We start from the raw sequence: 20,580 nt of genomic DNA, 5'->3' as shown, positions 1-20,580 counted from the left end.
TGAACAAGCGTAAGAAAATATTTTTTTATATCTAGACTACTAACTAGACACAGAAAAAACTTCTTTTTTGTTTTTTTTTTCTTCGTTTCACTGCAAAACGCAAACATTAATTAAACATTGGCAGAATATTAAAACCTCAAAAAAATGCTTACAATTGACTAGCATGTAGTAAAACGACAAAACGAAAACAAAGTCTCTCAATGTACATTTCCAAAATCTGAACTTAATTTGTCAGAATGTGAATATTTAAGGCTAATTTTGAAATTCAATAACTTATATAATTCCCAATCTGCTCTTATTACAAACAAATGATTTTACATTTACTTAAAATGACATTTGTTCGTTATCTAAAAAAATGGTAAATATTTTCAATTCAAACTATCTTATGAATTTGTAAATATTTTCCAAGCGGGGTAAATATTCACCGCACCGCTCCCAACGTGAAATATTTCATAAAAAGAGCAAAGCATGAAAGATGTCAACTTTGAGCGCAAACAGATTTCATGCAATACACAAACGATCATAAGCTTTAAGCTCTAGCAAAAGCTCAGTTTGGGGAAAACACTTGCTAGAATAATATGTTCTAAATGGAAAATTTCCGAAGAAAATTCTTGAGTGCTCGAGTATTTAAAAACTTAACTCAACTGTCGTTCACATAAAATAATCGAGAGAAAGTTTCGAGAAAATTGTATGCAGAAAGCTCTCATCGGACGCAAGTACAAATGGAGAAGCATGGTGTATTTCTATGAAAATTATTTTATTTCCACGTGCTGCATCTATCTGCGGTCCGTCCCTAAACGTTACTTACCAACTAAAACAGTGTGTTTGTTATGCGTGTTACTTTATTTGTACAAATAAACGTAAATAAATAGTCAAACACCAACGGTACGGTGCTGGCAAAGCAAATCGATCAACGTCGGTGCGATGCCAGCCGCATTCTGCGTTAGTTTACCGGATTAATGTAATCAATATATGGAATCTTCATGTGTGTGTGTATGTCTGTCGTTTCGAATGGTTGGAAAATCCTGTCCTGGAACTTGGGCTAACTAAACCGCGCCGTTTATTCGCGCGAACGGTCAAATACATGTGTAAAGGTTTGGTTGTTTGTTCCCGACAAGAAACCCAACGACGGTTTTGTGTGCCCATCCGGAAGATATTGCAAGTGAACGTGATCCTAAGAATAAATACTTCATGCTTCAAGTGCATGACAAAACCGTTTGCCCTAGTGTTGCAAACAGAGCGCTTCCTACAAAGCGCACAAATCAATATCCTTCCCATTAGTCAAACGAAAGCAGTGAAACACTGTGAAAGTGTCATGCCCCGCATTGTCTTATTTTGCTATTTACAGTTTCTTTATCGTGCCGGTACTTCCGGATGTCGTGTCGGTAGCTGAAGAATCGGAACTAAACTTATCCCGTACGGGTAACTGGGCGTCTCCATCGTTTTGTGCAGACGGTAACGTTTCTCTATCGCCCGCACTACGCGTTTCCGCACTACCCGTTCGAGGTGTATCGTAACATTTAAAGGATGATGGTGTTCGCATTAAACCAACAGGCCGCACATAACTGTAGTGGTTTTCCGGCTTATGCTCTATACAAATAATGTCGACCGGTGGTTGCTCCTCCACGTCATCGGCGCCCTGTTCGGGCGAGTTTGGATCACACTCCGAACCTACCGAATTCTGTCGTGACATTGTCATGTAGGTGCTCTCCTGGTGTGTAGGTAACAGTGGACCCACGTGCAGCGTGTTCAGTGCGATCGGTGGTTCCTCCTCTACCGGTGGCTCTTCCGCCACTATCGGAGGTGAGCTGATGAAGTTGTGGCTTGTTCGCGCCTGCCGTACGGCTGCCGGTCGCCCGAGTGTGGAACAGATGCGTGGTGGCGGTGCGGGAATTAACCGACCACCGCCTGCCGCATCTCGCCGCAAACTATGGCTACCGTGAGGTAGTGGACCGTACAACGATTGGGGCGGCAGCGAACGTCGTTTCATGGAGGTGCCGACTGTCGTTCCTCCAACCCCGCCGGACCGTGGATGATCCGGTAAGACTTTGGGGAAATTCCTCCTCTGTATCACTCGAAGCGCTTCTTCGGGCGAAAGTGGATCCTTTTCGGCACTTTCATCACGTGACGTTACGTTTATATCTGCCGGGATCTCCGGCTCAATGAAGCTTGTTACCTCTTCTTCACCACCTTCAGCCGCACCGAACCGTCTCAGCGTATAATCGGGACAGTTGTAATAAATTCCTCCTCCAGCAGGAATCATATGTTTCAGCTCATCAGTGGCCGCGGAACTAGAGCAGGATGACGTAGTCCCGGAAGAACTGCTGCCAGTTCCGCTCGAGTCAGCTTCCCTAACCGGCTCATCCCCTGGGCATCCTCTCACAACACAGTCCACTTCGTCAGTCGTTCCATAGTCAAATGATTTTGCTTTCGTTATCTCTATCGGTTCCTGCCGTAGCACACTGTTGCCACGAGCCTGCGGGGTAGCATCAATGGCAACGCTGATCTTGTGCGGTGGTACAACCGGAGGTATTCTACACCCTGCCGATGCGACCATCCAATCGCACACTTTCGTGTGCGAATCGACCGCATCGACACCGATCGAAACCGGCCCGTGGACATCGTCCCCGAACGGTTGCTTTGCTACCGGTTCGTACGAGTTGGATTTTCTTAGCATCATCGTTGCTGCCTCATCCAGCAGGTACGAACCGTGATGCAGATGATGATGGTGATGTGCGTGCAGCTGATTGCATCCGTCCTCCTTTTCGCCAAGACTCACACCAGACACCACGACCGCGGCCGCACTCTCCAGCATCGTATCATCGTACTTTCGTTTCGCCTTACGGCCGCCACCACCACCACCCGCTCCATCACCCTTGCCAAGATGGCGTCGAACGAGATACCCCACAATGGCGACGATGTTAAACAGCAGAAACACGATGGCAACCGCTATCAGAATAGTTAACGTCGATTCACTTTTCATGATTTCCGTCGTGCTTCCGTCCAGTTCCGTCTCACCGGGCGCACCGAAGGGATCCTTCGCGGACTGGTGAGTTTGTTTCAGATGCTTTTGGTGCTTCGGATGGTCCAGACCGGCTGCCAGCTGAGCCGGACTTGCTCCCTTGTCCGGAATGGCAGCGGCAGAGGACGTGGCGGGAGCATTGTACATACCGGGCCCACCCAGGGGGTCCTTCATTTGATACAGCAGCTCCTTAAACGGGTCCTCCGTCGGACGCTCGATGTCCACGTGGATCGGGTACAGATTGATGTGACCGGTAGGATAATCGGGATGCGGTGTAGTGCCACTTCGAATCCGGCCCATACCCACATTAACGGCGCCCTTGCCAGCACCCGGCGGGCTGAAGAAATCCGAGTACGGAGCGTACGCCTTCGAGCTGGTAATTTTCTTCAACTCTTCCGGGAGCTCTTCGTTCCAGAACTTCATGTACTTCTGCCGGTACCGATGGCCCACGACCGGCGTTATGCCCATGTGCAGATAGCTCTGGTTGATGCTGTTGTATTCCGGCCAGTCAACATCGTAGTACGACCAATCTTCCGGGTTGAGATTCAAAAATAGATCCTTCCAAGGGGCTTTCGGGTTGCTGCGGGATGAACAAGGATTGTAAGAAACAAGCGTGAGTGTGCGCGACGAAAACCAATTATTTGTTTGCTGTAATCATGGCTAGCCACGAGAGAAGCTGAATGAAAATCCGGCAAAACTTTCCGGCACAACTTCACTCGTGTACACGCATACAGCCAGCGTTGCATCGACAGGAAGGATTCTATCTGCTGCAGTTATATACTGAACGTTTCCCACATACGGGAAATTTGAACCATGCTTGAGCGAAGCATCAAGCTAAAGGAATTTGTTCTAAAGCAGATTAGTTTTGCTGGTTAGTTTTACATGCATAGAAAACCATAATGTGGAACATGCTTTTAAAGTATTATCGATTGGACAATTTAATTAAAAACTCAGCCATACTCTGGTGGAAGTATCTTGTCCCCAAAAAAGGATACTCTTTCACGATTTATCAATCGAGTTTGACAGTAATATGGTTTGATCTGTTCAGTGAAATGAATATTAAATCAAAACTTTCCAAGCGATTGCATACGTTTTATAGGAAGGTACGAAAAATGCAGCCTTTTCCGGGGACATTCATTATTCGAGCAAAAATTCACATTCAGATTACGTGTCATATGATATATTCAATTTTATTCACTGCCTTGGAAATTCATGGAAACCCATCATAAAATAAAAATTATGTTTGGAAAATTATGGTGTTTAAGGTTAATTTTACAGTCCTTGTTTGCTGGAAATCTCGTTGTCCACGACAGGAAGTAAACGAAAAAGCGAAAAATCTAATTAAAATTTTTAATAATTTCTTTGTAACATACAAAACGGAATTCGATCCTTCAGTGCGAATTTTTAATGATGTGCCAACGAGTTTTCATTTAATTTCGATTTATCTGGATTTCTCAGAAAAGGGGGAAATGTTATAAACATTTTATTCGTTTTTGTTTAATTGTGTTACAATGTCTATAAATCCCACATTCGCGAACGTTAAGCGTTTAACATTAAAACTGTTAAGTGGTTTAATCGTGTTTTATCAGTTATTATAAAATAAAAATTTTCATAATCGTTTTACAATCTATAGGTGTTTGTTGTATGGAACAATCGTTTTAGAATTGTTTAACTCCACAAAAAATGTGAATAAAATGAAACGTTACAGTCAAAATTACCAAACATTAAACTGATTAGAATGAAGACAAGTAAATACATCAACACAGACAACATATCCACCGAAAACCCCCGTGCTTCACCTTACCCAGTTTTGGCAAAGTTGCTAAAATACTTCATGACCGCCTCGGAAAACAGTCGCTCGCGTGCATTATAATGATGCTGGAATGGGCCCACCTGCCCGAGCGGTGCACCAAACACGTACGCCAGATCCTCGCCGACCACACTTTGTGATAGCTGTTGTGTGCGACACAGAGAGAGAGAGCGAGAGAGAGAGAAAAAAATAAAAAAAAACCGAAAATAGATAAACCGTACCGAGAACGGTTACCAGTAATTAGACATCATTCATGTGCTCCCGCTGCTGAGCTGACCACCCCCCGGGGCGAAAAAACACTCACCCGTCCGTACTCGCCCGCTTCGCTATTGTGACCAAACACGTACATGTAGCATTTGGGGTTGACCTTCGACAGATACAGCCCGGTCTGGACCATCGGGGCAGCGACGCGCGCATCGGACAGTATCTCCAGCAAGTTGTCCCGATGCTCGTCGGCCAGTGCCTTGTTCGGATCCGTGTAGATGTCGGTGTACCTAGATGCAATAGGCGGCAGAGGGCGAGAAGGGCGAGAATAAAGAAAGAAACGAGGTAAATGAGTGTGTCGAAACACGTTGCTGTCTATTTCCGTTTTTCTATCGTGCAATTTAAATTCCTCCCCGATTGCTACCATGCCACATCCCGCTATCTGGTAGCAAAAGCGTTGGAAGAAATAATGCAGCGAATGAAATAAAATCCACTTACTCGCGCAGTGTAGCAGCGAGGGCCAGATCGGGACGTATTTCGAAGCGATTTTGCATGTAAAATCGCAATAAATTGTCTCGTTCGTTTTCCAGCAGGCCGTACGTGAGCGCGACCGCATTCAGGATGTGATAGGATTCCAGCTCGGTCATACCATACAGCAGATCGTATCTGCGTCGATTCCGTACAGTCCAAAACGGGCGGGTTGGAAGAATGGGGCGGATCAACGGGACGTGAAATGGGAGAAGAAAAATGATAAATCAAAATTAATTTCTGAAACACACAGTGGCAGCGGGATGCAAAAATGGGATAAATCACACGACGGTTACCCACTAAAAATGTCACTGTACTGGCCCATGACTTTGTGTGGCATATTGGGTATGACCAGCCCATCGACGATCGGCCCAAACCGGGTCGAAAACTGAGGCGATGCCGTTTTAACGCCGAGTATTTCGCTGTAGCGCTTGCGGCGCAAACAAGCCGTCACCTCGTCATTTTCCCCGTTCAGCGGACAGTTCAAACCCTGCAGAACCTGCATCGTTGACTGCAACGGGTGCTGCGTCAGTGCCCAGTCGGACAGGGCCGATCCCGACATCAGGATAGCGCGATGAAACAATCCCTTCGCTACCGGCGAAACCATCAGAAAGTTGACGCAGGCCGCACCCGTACCCTGGCCCATGACCGTCACCAACTTGGCGTCCCCGCCGAACGCACCAATGTTTTCCTTGATCCACTGGAGGGCCGCTATCTGGTCTAGCAGCCCGAAGTTGCTGGTCGTATGATCGCTGATGCCGGGTTTCATGAAACCTGTGGTGAGTGAAAAATGAACGTGCACGGTCCAATTAGTAACGGCTCCACGGTGCCACGCGTACAAATGAGTACTTACCAAGAATGCCCAGTCGGAAGTTGAGCGTTACCACTATCACCTGACCGTAGCTGGCCAGGATGGACCCATCATATGGGTTACCGCTGTTCCACTCGTACGATTCACCATGGATGTACACGATGACGGGATACTTAGTCTGTGGTCCGATACCATCTGCAAAAACAGACGAGAGCGGGATGTTTTTTTTTGGTTGTGAGTGAAACAGGTGAAAAACGGACGCACTAATACTAACGCTGAACAATACACGCTGATTGAAATTCAATATCAAATTACAGGCGTAATTGTTGCGGTCAACAGTGGCGCCCATGTGGTTCATTGCAATTGAAAACCTCTGCTTAGGCTTCGTGTTTTGCACATAAAACATGAGGGAAGTAAAGGTTTTCTGTCAGAGTAGTGTAATAGGTTGATTAGATTTCTTATGTTGTGCGAACATAATTATGCTTTCCGGAAGGCATGCAGTACGATTTTCGCTCTTTTTTTAATAATTGGTGTAAGTCTTTAATGCGCAGGGATTATAAAGACCAAACAATTATTTTGACTGGATGTGGAGTGTTTTAAAAATGAAATAACCACTCGTTGTGAAATAAAAACTTGGAATAAAAAATATTTAATTATAAATCAATCAATATTAGTTGTTTCGTTATTAGGTCCACATCAGCTGATGTCACTGACAGCGTGATCATGAATCACGGACGGAAAAAAGTTCGCTCAAAATGTTTATATGGTATCATATCTGTGATCGAGCTGCCGTTCGAGTGACAACAAGAGCCTTCACTCGACGAATGATTGTCACCGAATGTCAAAGGAAATTATTTCTAATTATTTTTGTCAAAGTTTGATTACTGCTTCGATCTTTTCAATAGTTTGAAAGTAAGTGATTGATTTGGTTTGATTTGTTATTGAAAAATAAGCTCCAACTTTTGTTGATTTGAAAACTGGCAGAAAACAGATTTGTTGGCAGAAAACAACTGAAAAAGCTCAAACAAATCGATGAAACATTCATCGATTCGAATACGTTGTATGATACCAATTTTTCTGCCATTCAATTCGACGCCTCCATTCGATTCGACTGCTGTTCGAAACCGATGAACACGCTGTGATACAACCTTTTCTGAAGCAAATCGATTTTACTAAACAAAATTGTTTTTTCATAGACCTGCGAATCTTGTCTTCGATCACTCTATATAACGTTCCATTATAAAGGTTTTGTTATAAATAAAACAGATTTATCACCAATAACTAAATAATAATACCTACATTAAATTGTCGTCCAACTACCCATAGCTAGTCATTCGTGTACAGGTAAAACATGCAGCAAATTATATATAATTGCGGCAATTGCTTATCTTGCGAAAGCAATATTTTAAAGAAATATTTAAAAACACTATAACTATAAGAAGAAAATAGATAAGAAAGAATGAATTTCGAAACTGGCTCTCTTTAACATGATCAGTTATTTGGACTAATTCTGGTCATTTCTGGGAAGGTTAAAAAACGAGGAATATTTGCTTCCTGAACCGTATTTAACAAAATTGGATTAAAAAACAAAAATCATTGTGTTTTAATCAAACGAATAATCTATTTTTCATAATCATTTGTTTTAATTAAAAAATAAAAAGCTTTTCAAAAATATGCTCCCATAACCTGAAAACTTCTACTACGCGATAAAGCAATTTTCCATAACAACAACAATCTTCCGAAATTTCTGACCTCAACATCCTTGAAACATTTTATTCAGCAGCTGGACTGGCATTGTTCCAACAAAACCTCCAACCCTGCACCCCCTTTTTACCGTAAACGAATGCAACAGGAATTGAATAAAAAGCGTGCCACACTGCAAGCAACCGCAGCGAGGTCCTGTCGAACTTCGTTTATGCTCTTCATCTTTGGCAAAATTTTTAACTACAGCCATGATGGGCAACACCCGAAGAACGGACGATCATTTTCGCGTTTGTGAAGTGGGTCAGTAATTGAATTCTGCTGAACGTAATAAAATTTACGCTCTTTACCGTACAGGCCCGCATAACACCCCCCGGGGGTATACCTTGCGTTTCCCAACGAAAGCATACCGCGGTGAGTTGTTTTTCATTTATTAAATTCAATTTTGCTTGCTGCTGATTCTGCCATAGCGAACACTGTACACTTGGGCTTGAGAGATTTTTGAGCTCGTCTCTGTTTTACGAATTCAAACCAAAAAAAAAATAACCTATACTCTCACCTCGCCAGGTAGGTGACACAGAACGCCATCGACTCTTCCGAGTGGAAGACCAGAATGGAAACAAGGGGGTGGTTGAAGAAATTAATTCCATTCTCAACCGTCCCGCATATAATGCGAACATAAATTTTCATCCGAAAGCTGAAAATAGAAGCCAAAAATTCCGCTTCACTTCGCCAAATGCTGCGACTAGCCAGTGGTCATTGCAATGCAATGGAATGATGCGCAGTAATGCAAACGAAATAAACACATACACGGTCTTCAAACTATTCAAGAGTATGTCCGTGCATTGTACACGGTGGGTTTTATCATGCACTCTGGTTAGTTATTCCATTACCGGTAACATCCATTAAAACATTTTCAACAACTCAACGTGCAGCAAAGGTGTTGGGCATTAACATTTACTGTATCTGTACATTTTCACATGCAAATGTATAAAATCCTTTTCACATGAATAGAGAGGGATTTAAAAAAATCACCTAACGTAATGAAAATGAAAATTAAATTTTATGTAAGGAAATAAATCCATGTGTTAAATAAGTTAAAAACATTGAAAAAAAAATTAAAAAGTAAAAAAAGGCATTAAAATAAAACATAATCGCTAAATCCTGACCACAAGGATGTTCAATAAGTGTAACACCATGAACAAAAAAGCATTAATTCCCACTGGCAGAACCAATTAATAGCGCCAAGTGAAGGGAATAAAATATGTGGAACAGATCCAACTTCGGGCGATCGGGTTGAATTTGGCCTTCTTGCGACCCACATTTCTCAACACGCCCGTCCCTGCATCCACGTGGGATGGTGTCACCGTGGGAGGTAAGCGCCAAACACAACGGTACGCGACCAACAAACGGCAAAAAAAAACACACACACAGAACTCAAGTCGAAAATACTCTGCAAAACGCCATCCAAATCAACACCCGCATTTACGCGTGCTGATCGAGATTTGTTTGGCGCCATCCACACTCTGTTCCACCACATTCAAGGACGCTGGGACTTGCTTTGCACGGTGTTCAACTTCCACCGGTACTAACTAACTGTAGCAAATGATACACAACCCGAAACGTCGTTACGTTTATGATTGATGCGGCGAATATTATACGGGAGTTTTCCAAATTTCTACCACCGGACATTTTTACGATGTTCCAATGTTTACTATCGATTTGACGTCAACTGACCACCAACGTCGCACGTCAGCATATGTTTCGGAAACGGCTTCTTTTAATAAGTTAGCTTTTTTTGAAAAAAACAAATACAAAGATACACTCACAAGAAAGAAAAGAAAACTCACCATAACTTGGTACGTATAGGTTGAGATAGAGACAATCTTCACTTTCCACCTTTAGGTAGGGAAGCAACCGTTTGATCTGATCGTACCGTCCCTTCGAATAGTTATTGTTCGCATTGTTCAGGCTGGGCAGATTCTGTGGACAGACCGGTGACAGTTTCGTTGCCATCTTTAATCCATTCCATGGGATCGGGGCGCTCGGTGGCATAAAGCGTCTCGAACCGACCGGTGCCTCAGCGTACGGAATGCCGAGAAATTGGTCGACATTTTTCAACCCCGACTGTGGATGCATTACGCGCACGAAACCACGCAATATACCTTGTTTGACGGCAATATCCCTTGTGTACGGTGTACCGTCCCGTGGATCATATCCTTGCTGTTGCTGTTGCTGCTGCTGATGCTGCTGATGTGAGGTAATGGGTTGAGGCCGTAAGCCTACGTTGTGAGCTTTTCGGTACTGTTCCGCACGGGCTATGAAAGGATTGTTTCCATAGTTTGAGATCGACGGACGTTGCTGGTACGCTACCGATGGACCATCGTTAGACATCGATATCGATGGGTAGAGGTCGGTACCATCATTTGAGAGGAAACCAGCAATCTGGGGCTTACGCTCTGTTGCGGTAGGTAGGCCCAAATCATCGTACTCGCTGCTGTCAAGTATTGTTTCGACTTGCGAGAACCCGCGTCTTACCGAGAGGGCCGCAACTAGAAGCACTATGAGCATTCGTAAGCTCGTCATTTTGTTTTATATTTTTAAAAATGCTCACATCAATTAAAAATTGTACAGGTGCACCGTAATTCAAAACGACCAACCGAACTATTCACCACTTTTAATCACTTGTTTTCGAAGAAATATTGCATTGATACTATTTTCAGGAAAACTGATGATTAAACACGCATGCACCATCCCAGAAAATGTATGATCGAGAATTTGCTTTTTTTTAATATTTTTTTCAATCAGTCACTCACAACTCTGTCGCACAATTTGTCACGCACTCTTTTGTCTACCTTTCGCTTTCCTTTTGATGTTGTTCGCACAATTTTACAAAGAACTTCAATGGAGCTTCACACAATTAATGGGTAACTGTTACGTTCGCTTGATCACACTGCACCGTAAATTTCACTTTTTAGCTATGCCTGTAGCACTCGGAACTGCATCGTAAACCTTAAAGCATGGTTCGTATTTGTACAGCTCATATGGCTTAGTTTTGCCGTGATCGTCTTCGGTTCGAAATCTAGAAAGAGATGAAACGATAACATTAAACTCAACATTGTGATGAGCTCAGAAGGATGGATCCCCCCATTACACAGCGACGTTGCTTGTCGACCTACAAACTAAAAGGGCATCCACCACATGCCCATGTTTCGAACAAAAACAGAACACACACACAAAAAAAAACAATAGCATCTCAGTCAACTCAATGGCTTCCCCCGAGCTGGTGAGGGTGGAGAGGAATGTTTAGAGCAAAGCTAAAATGCCAACAGCACTGTATCACATACACAGACATCTGTGTGTATATGCACGTTCACATGTAAGATCACGAGCCCGGGGGTGAAGGAATACGCGTTCTCGTTTGGGGTTGTGCGAAGGATTACCGGCCCCGATGACACAACATGATAATGCGCCGTTTTTTTTTATTGCCTTTCCCTACCATCTCGTGCGTAAAGAGGACAGGTGGAAAATAAAAGAAAATGCTTCTTCCAACATCCCCACACATCCCCTCACGGAATCCTCCTGGCCGGGTTTTTTTTTTTTCATAGTACCGAGCTAATCAGATGTTTACGCTACGGTGAAACGCGAAACGGTTTTAAGTGAGTTTTGCCCCAACTAATGGGGACCCGCTGTTTGGATTGTGTATTTTTCAAAGCAGATTGGTTTGGGCGTGAGCAAAACGATGCATTAGAGAGGACACCAGCACCAGCTGCCGTACACGAAGCGCGGGGCACACCAGAATAGAAAAAAACACGGTTGAACTAAAAATGAACACCAACAAGCAAAAAATAAAACAAATTCGACGAAAAAAAAGCGTCATCTTAAGCATCTGCCCATCTAGTGCGGGCTATTTTTAATGCTACTGATGTCCTCCGTCCCTCTGCCGTTTTGTGTCCCACACACTCACACGCACCCCAAAAATTCGTTTTCTTCTTTGCTTCATCATGACGGTTTTTTGACGGGGGGCTTTGACGAAAGAACTCGTACGCCTTCAACGGCGTACCCAAACGGGTATATGTTGTGATATTGTGCTCTTGAATTGCGCGAAAATGATTGTACCGATGTTGGGGTGTACCAAAAATACTTTACACACAAACGAAAGCGCTTGGTGTCGTAAAGGAATTTGAAGCCCTACCACGTAAGAGAGACGAAAAAAACATGAAAACATTAAAGGACCAACATGCTCTCACACACCTATCTTCCAGTGATGTCGTTCGATCGCGATGGTACCGATCACGGGTATAGCAAAAAAAATCCCCCGAAGTGTATCAATTAAGCCGTTCGAAAACAGCTCATTTACATCAACACCAACACTCTATTAGTGTCGTTCGAGGGCATCTTTCTGCCGGGCGCTTGTCAGTTTATGATTTACCTACAAAACGTGAAACAGACGCATAGCATTGATGATTTCGAGCGGCCCGTTTACAACGGTTTCAACAGCGAAAGCATGGGATGTTCGAGGACGTGTAAACTCACCGAACAACCGCCCACTTATTTACACCGATTCGGGCAATTGGCTGTCGATTTTTGTCTGATTTTTTATTTTTGTGAAAACGTTGCTAAATTCTTCAAAAAAAAACAAGGAAAGCAAAAAAAATGCAAAAAAATGTCGTAGGCTAAAAATCCGTAGAGTCTAACGCCATTCCTGTGCGCTGATGCAGTTCAATGTCGGAATGGCAAAAAATCGGCCTAAATGATGCGTGCTCGGTTTTCTTCCGAACGACTGAATTAAAACGTTTTTCATCCTTGTTGTTGCTGTTTCTATTTTACTTTAATTCGCAGAACCAGAAACATCTGCCAACGATGAGTACATTGTTTCTGTGGTAGCTGTGTGTATTGCCCTCTCGTCTGTCGTTGGCATGCTGAAGTGTAATGGTATTTAGATGATAGGTATTTTTATCAACCGCCTTTTTAAAAAAAAATCAAATCTTTTTTACTATTTTTTTGTTCATAATCATTTAATTGGTTAATGATAAATATCGTTTATCAAAAGGAACGCATATGATCATTCGAAAAGGTATGAAATACGAGAACAAATTTAAAAATTTAATTATTGAAGAAATGCTCATAAATAAAGGTGACGATTTTAAAACTATTTGCTCCTCACCAAGGTTTATTCATAAAGGCAACATAAAAATAACACTCATTAAACTAACCACATGTAAAACAATATTCTCACTTTAAAATGACACTTTTGTTTAGTTACGTCAGTTCGAAAAACAAATAAAACAACATATTCACAGTTGTAATAATAAATGGTAGAAAAGAGTTCATCAATACACATAATTTAAGCAGATATAAACGAAATAATAAGCTATTTCCACTATACTATTCGCATATATAAAATGATCAAGCAAGCATATCTCAAAACAATATTATTTAATTCGTTACTCCTCAAAAAACTCTAAATTCTATAGACCGATTAGCTTTGAATTTATACAATACAATATTTACAAGTATTTGACAATCTATTGAAAATACATTTCGTACTGATTTACCCACATATTACTAACACAATCCAATATATTTTCGATTTCTTTACCCATCAGTAATGATCGGTTTTCTTAGTCTGAAAAATTGTTTTATTAATTTTTTTTTGTAAATTTCTAAACTACGCTCAAAACTACGGTTAGGCTTAACACTACTTTGTAAAAACACTGTTTTAATAGTTTAAAAATATTTTTTTCAATTATTCCACTCACATTGGGATATGTAAATAAATCCTTTTTTTTGGTATGATTTAAAACTCACAAAAACCTTCTTTAATCATGATAGATTTCGAGATATTCGAAATAGAAATTAATTGCGATGAAAGGGACAAAACTCATAAATCATTAGTTATGCAAACTCTACGTTAAATATGCACCACCTGAAGGTATTACCAAAATTGTTATTGGTCGAAAATCCTCTCTTCAATAGCAACCCGCTTCTGATTTATTGATGTATCTAATGTATAATTCATTTAAAATTCGATGATTTATAACTATAACTGAGTGGGTATAAAAACTTTTCTGACAGAATTTTACAACTAATCCGCGTAAATCTCTAAACAGCTAAATTTGTAATTAAATTACATGTTATCAAAATCAAACTTCTGATACATTCGATGTCAAAGTATTCGAATTTCCATGTTGAAACACAGTGCAACATGTTATCGCTAATTACATTACTGACATTTGTCAACATAATCTCCTACGGCGATGTTGCTCGGGTTTTGGGCACATTTAATTCATTTGCTAGTGATGAACACACATTTCCCTTCGCATCCATTTGATTTTGGGAAAATCCATCGATGCAAAAACCGTAAGTTATCAAGCTAATCTACCCTTCTGCGAGCGTACCCATGCAAAACTCATTCACGCGAAATTCATCAAATTATCCTACACCAATCATTTGCGATTCGCTTTCATCATTCATCCATCCAATATTCAGTGATGTTGTTCGAATGTTGGATGCCGAACTCTTACCGGAAGCCCACACAACAAATCTCACCATATTTCCATTTGCGTGCCGACCGTCACCATTTCGGCTACTTTCTCTGTTTACTGAACAATAATTATCGCTCTTCGTGCATCTGATGCGTGGTATTGCGTACCCCATGTACACTGTACGCACAACACCAGCTTTACAGTGCCGGTCGCCAACAACCAAACGTGTATAAATAGAAACACCTTCGCTTCCTGGCGTCATCCCTATCGTCAACCCACCCACCGGCCCGCGCCTTGAGAAGCCGACAACGTTCCCGAGTTAAAACCCAGCGGACGGAACTAATGGAACGGGTGCGGCTAACTCAAACCGGGAGGCATCATAACTTCTTGATGAATCTTGGAGTTTTATTGCCGCCAGGGATCGAAAGCGGTGCGTTCGGTTTTTTCTGGTGCGGAAGGCCAACGCGGCGGGGCCAAAAACAAAAATTGCATCAGATAAACACAGCCACGGGTTTTGCGTGTCGTATCGATGGACAGGAAACGTGCGATGTGCGCGCACCAGATACGCGTCCAACCAGAAGGAAGTGTTGAAGCAAACTACAAGTGACCGGAAGCCTTTATGTGAGTTTGTGTTGCTTTTTTTGCTGCTTCTTCTTCGCTAACCATCAAACGCGCAACCACTCAAACTTTATTAATTAAGGAAGCGTACACAGTATGGACACAAACGCCAGCACCAGCTGCAGACTTCCGCCTCTTTTTATTTTCGTCATAAGGGCAAAACGAGTTGACCAACGCCCATCGCGAGGTGCCCAGGTTTGATACACCTTTTTTTTCCTTTCACGCACGATACTGCAGACAGGGAAGCAGACCGTTCGAGGTAATATTTCATCAAGTGATCAAAACAGCATCGTCCCGGACGCTTCCACCAATCGGCGAACTTTCTCTGCGCGACCCATTGAGCGCGATTCAGAAATTATCGTCGAATGCAATTAATTAAAGTTTACCCGAACCTGAACCGTGGATAGTTTCTTTCCCTTCGCGTTCAAAGTTTCACCATTGATCCGGTCAATATCCGGCGATCGGTTAGCCCGGCTTAGTAGAAGGATGCGGCATACTGTCCCAACTCTAAGATCCAGAGCGCTCATAGTGCTACGAGAAGAAAGAGCTAAAATTAAACTCCCATCCTTGTTGAACACACACACACACACTCTGGACGTCCCTGGCACCACCAATCACCTCACGAGCAGTAAAAGCAAATTTCTTACGGAACACGGCACGAGCAAATGCGTTTTCCCGTTCTGCGTCAAAGTCCATCATTTTCCATGTGGACCGTACGCATAACGACCGCGTTACTGTGTGGACTTGGTTGAGGGGGAGGAAGGAGGCCAGGGGAGAGGGGAAGGAGGACAGAGCAAACCGTACCCGGCGAACATCTGTTCCTGTCTGTGGAACCTGTGCCATCCCGGCTTTTGGGAAGTCTTGCAGTTTGCCCTACCTGCGACTGAGGCAATCCCGTTCGTCTCCCTGGGCACCAATAAAACCATGGGCGAATGAAGCGAACTATATTTCCTACAACTTCGTCCAGACATTGCCGCAAGATAGGACAAGAGAGACTGTGTGTGTGTGTGTGTGTAGGTACGCTGTCGTTATTGCCATTTCCTCATTCGAAAAGGGCATCGGCGAAGAGACCGCAGAAACGCAGCAGTACGATCATTGCTTGCATCGTACCTTACCCGATCGACTCCAGCCGGCGAGGGGACTAAAAGTTCACCTTTTCGCCTGCGATGGAAACCATTGCTTCATTACACGTCAAACCCATGGTGCAGTTCCATGGCTGAATGAAGTGCTGCATGGTTGTTACTTTAATTGCCTCCGGGGCCCCACAAACTGTACGACGGGGGCACAAGACAAGGGTGCTGCAAAGCAAACGAGCTCAAGTAGGAAAAATTATCCACAAACAGGAAAAAGCGAACAAACTTCTGCAGTGCAATCTTTTTCCCTGTAAACTGCTTCAGTGGTGGAGTGCTTTAAACACAACCCTATCTTCCCTACTGCCCGTCGTGCCGTACAAATGCAAAACCATTTACAGATGCAAAACCCATAACCGAAACGGCACTCGAACGCAAAAACGACTCCGCGCGGTACCATATGTTCTTGTTTCTTTTAAAGTACAATTTTTGGAACGCATCCGTGCAGCTGTGGGCACGTGCAGCATTCATCATATCTGCACCAGGCTCGTGTCAATGGTAAGGCGAAGAACGAAACGAAAAAAAAAACAAAAGAAAGACATGAAAATGACTCAACTGTCCTTATGTCGAGCGCCCGGTTTTTGGATTAGAGCAAAGCACGGAATGGTAGATAAATGGGTGAAGAAGATTGATTTACTTTTGTGGCCAATGAAGGCGCAAAGTGTGTCTTCGCTCGGTACAGCTTGCCACAGATGCGTTCGCCATTTTACGAAAACATTCCAAACCTCGGGCAGTGAGCAGAAAGTGTTGGGAAGAAAAATTGAAACACAACATCCAATTCATACTTGTACCTGTTTGGCAATGCATACCGTTGGGCACCAGCAGTTTTGGAAGATTGTCTTTTCGAACAGACATGAGTTTACGGACCGGACACAGCCTGCAACTGCAATACAACGCATCTGCTAATTAATTCGTGTGCTATCATCATCATCATCTTCAGCGTAGTCGAGTGTAGTCTGCACCCGGGTACGGTTGCCCCAGTCAATGCAACGCACTGCAGAAGGAAACCCATTTCTACACCAAAATGGAACGTCGCTTCCATGCTTCTACCGTCATTAGTTGATCATTAATTTTCCGGTAACCTTTTCTAACGCACCCGGTCTTACTAATCGAAACGAGTTAGAGCAATGGGTACGGACATTGGAAGATATGTTCCAATGTGCAATGCTTCCATAAGGATCTGGTTAGGGTTGGTAGAAGAAAACGAAACCAAAATGCGGAACCTGACCGGATAGAGGGTTTTGGCTTTTTTTCGGCTGATCGGTTTGCGAATGCCAACATCTGTTTGCCACTATACATTTGTCGGAAGCTAAAGAAATGTAAAAATAAGCGCTTCCTCTCGTTACTGCTTATACTGACTGTTCGTTACCATCGCCGGGATTGAGCTTGGGGTTTAGGAACACAATCTCCAAATCGAGTTTTGTGTATTTATTTTTTATGTTTGTAAGCAAATAAGGCACAATTACGGATGGGACAATTATCTTCCTGATGCTGCTCGTGTGAAAAAATAAATAATTTACAAGAAATATTTTCGATACAAATTATTTTCGGTCGATATTTATGTCGTGTTTAAGATTTTTTTTTAAACAATAAACAGCATGCGGTACAATAAATAACTTACATTTGCTTATTGTATTTCAATTTTGATGGTTTACCCGGATTTTTGAAGTTTCCGATTATATATGACAGTGCTTAACATAACCATATACCGACTTTTATTAATATATTTTTTTGTATCAATTTCAAAACATAACGACTCGTTCTTGTTGAAATCTTTGTTCTAAACATTTTAATTTCTATTTTATGCAATCCATGTATGCAATCAATAACAAAAGTCTTGGCACAATCTAAACATGTATTGTACATATATGATTTTATATTGCCTTGTCGTATTTGTCATAAAATTAGATGAAATTCAAAATTTCATTCCGTTAGATATTTTCCGTTTTTTTCACATATCATTATCCTACATAAATTTTCTTTTCAATTGTTCAAGAGTGATAAAAGACAATTAAATGTCATTTTAATGTATCTAATTCTTCTTCTTCTTCTTCTTCTTCTTCTTCTTGGCTTAACGACCTTACAGGTCACGCCGGCCATTTCTGGCTTACTAGACTTATTTTACCACGTAGCCGGATAGTCAGTCCTTGTTCCGGGGGACGGTCCGGATGGGATTTGAACCCGGTTCGGCCGTGTGGCCTGGCGCCGTTTATCACATGTACCACCGGGCCGCCCCATTTATGTATCCATGCAAATGTATCTAATTATAATTGTCTTTTATTCTAAACAAAAAGTTTTATGTGTCTTATAGTAAATTGACAACAAATTAGCAGCAAAAGTCAGGCTCCATGATATGCTATTCAAGAACCATTTTTCAGCTTGCAAAACAGATTTTATTTCAAAATGAAGAGAATTTCGCACTTAAGCTCATCTTTTATTTTATTTCATTAAATTATTTAATTGAGTATAACTTCCCGTAAAAGTAAAAAAGAAAGTTACCGATTGAAAAATATCCGCTAAAAGTCTAAAAATAATTATCACAAGTAAAAACAACAGAATCATATCAATAAGATAGCAAACAGAATGGGATGAAAACATGAAAACACAATCTCAAAACACAAACAACATTCTATCGTCGGTAGCCGCGTGATTGCATTCCTTACGGTGACGAAAACCTCGGGCGAGGAAACGAATTCACTGCATCGGAATGTTCCGATACAAAATACGAAACATCGCTTGTTGGCAACAGTTGAGTACTTTAAAAGGGTTCCCTACATTAAAATTGAACACCGAAACCTTAAGCTGATAGAAATAAGGAAATTAAAGCATAATTATACTAAGAAAAAACATTACACAGTGAGAGAAGGAAAAAAACAAAGTTGCCATTCGTACATATTTGCCACACAAACCTACCAAATCTTCGCCCGCACCCAGTTTGGTATCGTTTGCGCAAGAAATTCTACGTCTTCGGGATTCCTTTCCTAAATCTACTTCCTAGTGTCATCGCCGTCATCGCACCGTGATGTGTTCTTTCTCGAACGTAAATTGCATGACTTGCCACATCACGTCTTGCTGCCACTTTCCCTTTTCCCCATTCGATTTGATCAGCTCGCATCCTACCGCACCCCGTCCCTAGCAGGCACCTCGGGCTGAAATTTCACGATCGTACCGTGTATGGAACGAACGCACGTCGTGACACTTTATAAATTTAGCGCAACCGAAACAGTAACGCGCGTTCACCAGTTTCAGTTTGAATCGTTCGAACGGGTACGAGGAAGTGAGGGAGAGCGAAAACACACAAAATAAAGTACCCAACACACGCATACACACAGTGTCACGTGTGCGTGTCCACCCGGGTAAGGCGGAAGGGCGGATCTAAACCAGCGACAGGCTCTGCCTGCCAGCTGCGTGGTTAATGCCTGTGCTCAGCTTAACGTGCGCACGCCAGTGTAAAGCAGCACTTTTTCCTCAAAAGAACACACGGCAAAGATGGGCTAGGAAGCAGCACTGAGCGTGGCGTTATTTATAAAACGCTCGAGAGGAAGAAGCCGCCAAGATTGTTTTCTTCATGCGCTCCGGTTTACTTGCCGTCGTTATGCGTTGCGCGACATTTCTTTCCCTCGTGGGACGCATTGAATACCACCCAAAAACACGATTTTAACTTCAGGGCGCACATAGTAGGCGATGCGATCCCCATTTCAGCCAGGTGACTGAACTTCGTTACCGTCACCTTTAGCTTTACTTAAATGTAGTTCTTTCTATCTTGATGTCCTTTGACCCTCGTGATCTGTTAACTGGCACTGGCGCAAACGCTTCCATACAAAACTTAAATATCAGACTGAAGTTTGAATATTTCAAAAGTGCACACTTAAACCCTTTTCTTCCCTGACCGTAACAAAAGCCACATTGCAAACACAACAATTCATAGATACCCCGATCAGCACACTACACACCCAGCGGTTTGTGAATTCGTCACCACACTTCAGCCACACATACCACAACCGGAAAGATGCATTCGAACGTGTTGCTTTTCTTATTCAAATTTTTTGGATGCCATTTGGCCGTCGCTTCACAAATCCCGCACAGAGCACGATCCACGAACGAGACTTACTAGCTTTTTGTGGTTACTGTCGATTTCAATCTTTTAAACGGTTTTCCCTTTCTAGCTCGCACAAGACACAAGACAAGAAGTGATGATTCGTATTTTTTGTTTGTTTTGTTTTCCTTTTTCGAGATTTCAAAACGTATGATGCTTTCGAACAACCAAC

The 20,580-nt window shown here is 42.5% G+C and overlaps 1 protein-coding gene across 5 annotated transcripts in view; it reads right to left on the bottom strand.

The window, feature by feature from the left end:
* Nucleotides 1-738: 738 nt before the first annotated feature.
* LOC125761691 (uncharacterized) overlaps nucleotides 739-20,580 on the bottom strand; it is a 135,946-nt gene continuing 116,104 nt past the window's right edge. The window contains exons 1-8 of one of the 5 annotated variants that reach the window (XM_049423121.1): nucleotides 20,424-20,536; nucleotides 9,927-11,158; nucleotides 6,418-6,570; nucleotides 5,861-6,338; nucleotides 5,535-5,702; nucleotides 5,137-5,326; nucleotides 4,827-4,975; nucleotides 739-3,602 (exon numbers count right to left, since the gene is read on the bottom strand). In XM_049423121.1, the coding sequence (XP_049279078.1) occupies nucleotides 1,343-3,602; nucleotides 4,827-4,975; nucleotides 5,137-5,326; nucleotides 5,535-5,702; nucleotides 5,861-6,338; nucleotides 6,418-6,570; nucleotides 9,927-10,662 (4,134 nt within the window). In that variant the 5' untranslated portion in view covers nucleotides 10,663-11,158; nucleotides 20,424-20,536 and the 3' untranslated portion in view covers nucleotides 739-1,342. Of the gene's footprint in view, nucleotides 3,603-4,826; nucleotides 4,976-5,136; nucleotides 5,327-5,534; nucleotides 5,703-5,860; nucleotides 6,339-6,417; nucleotides 6,571-9,926; nucleotides 11,159-19,225; nucleotides 20,342-20,423; nucleotides 20,537-20,580 lie in introns of those variants that run through there. The other 4 variants (XM_049423122.1, XM_049423123.1, XM_049423124.1 and 1 more) reach the window with 4 other exon arrangements.

Source organism: Anopheles funestus, chromosome 2RL, assembly GCF_943734845.2.
Source record: "Anopheles funestus chromosome 2RL, idAnoFuneDA-416_04, whole genome shotgun sequence".
NCBI classification, from domain to species: Eukaryota; Metazoa; Arthropoda; class Insecta; order Diptera; family Culicidae; genus Anopheles; species Anopheles funestus.
The sequence above is the reverse complement of the archived record's forward strand: the minus strand, read 5'-3'. Positions and strand labels throughout refer to the sequence as shown.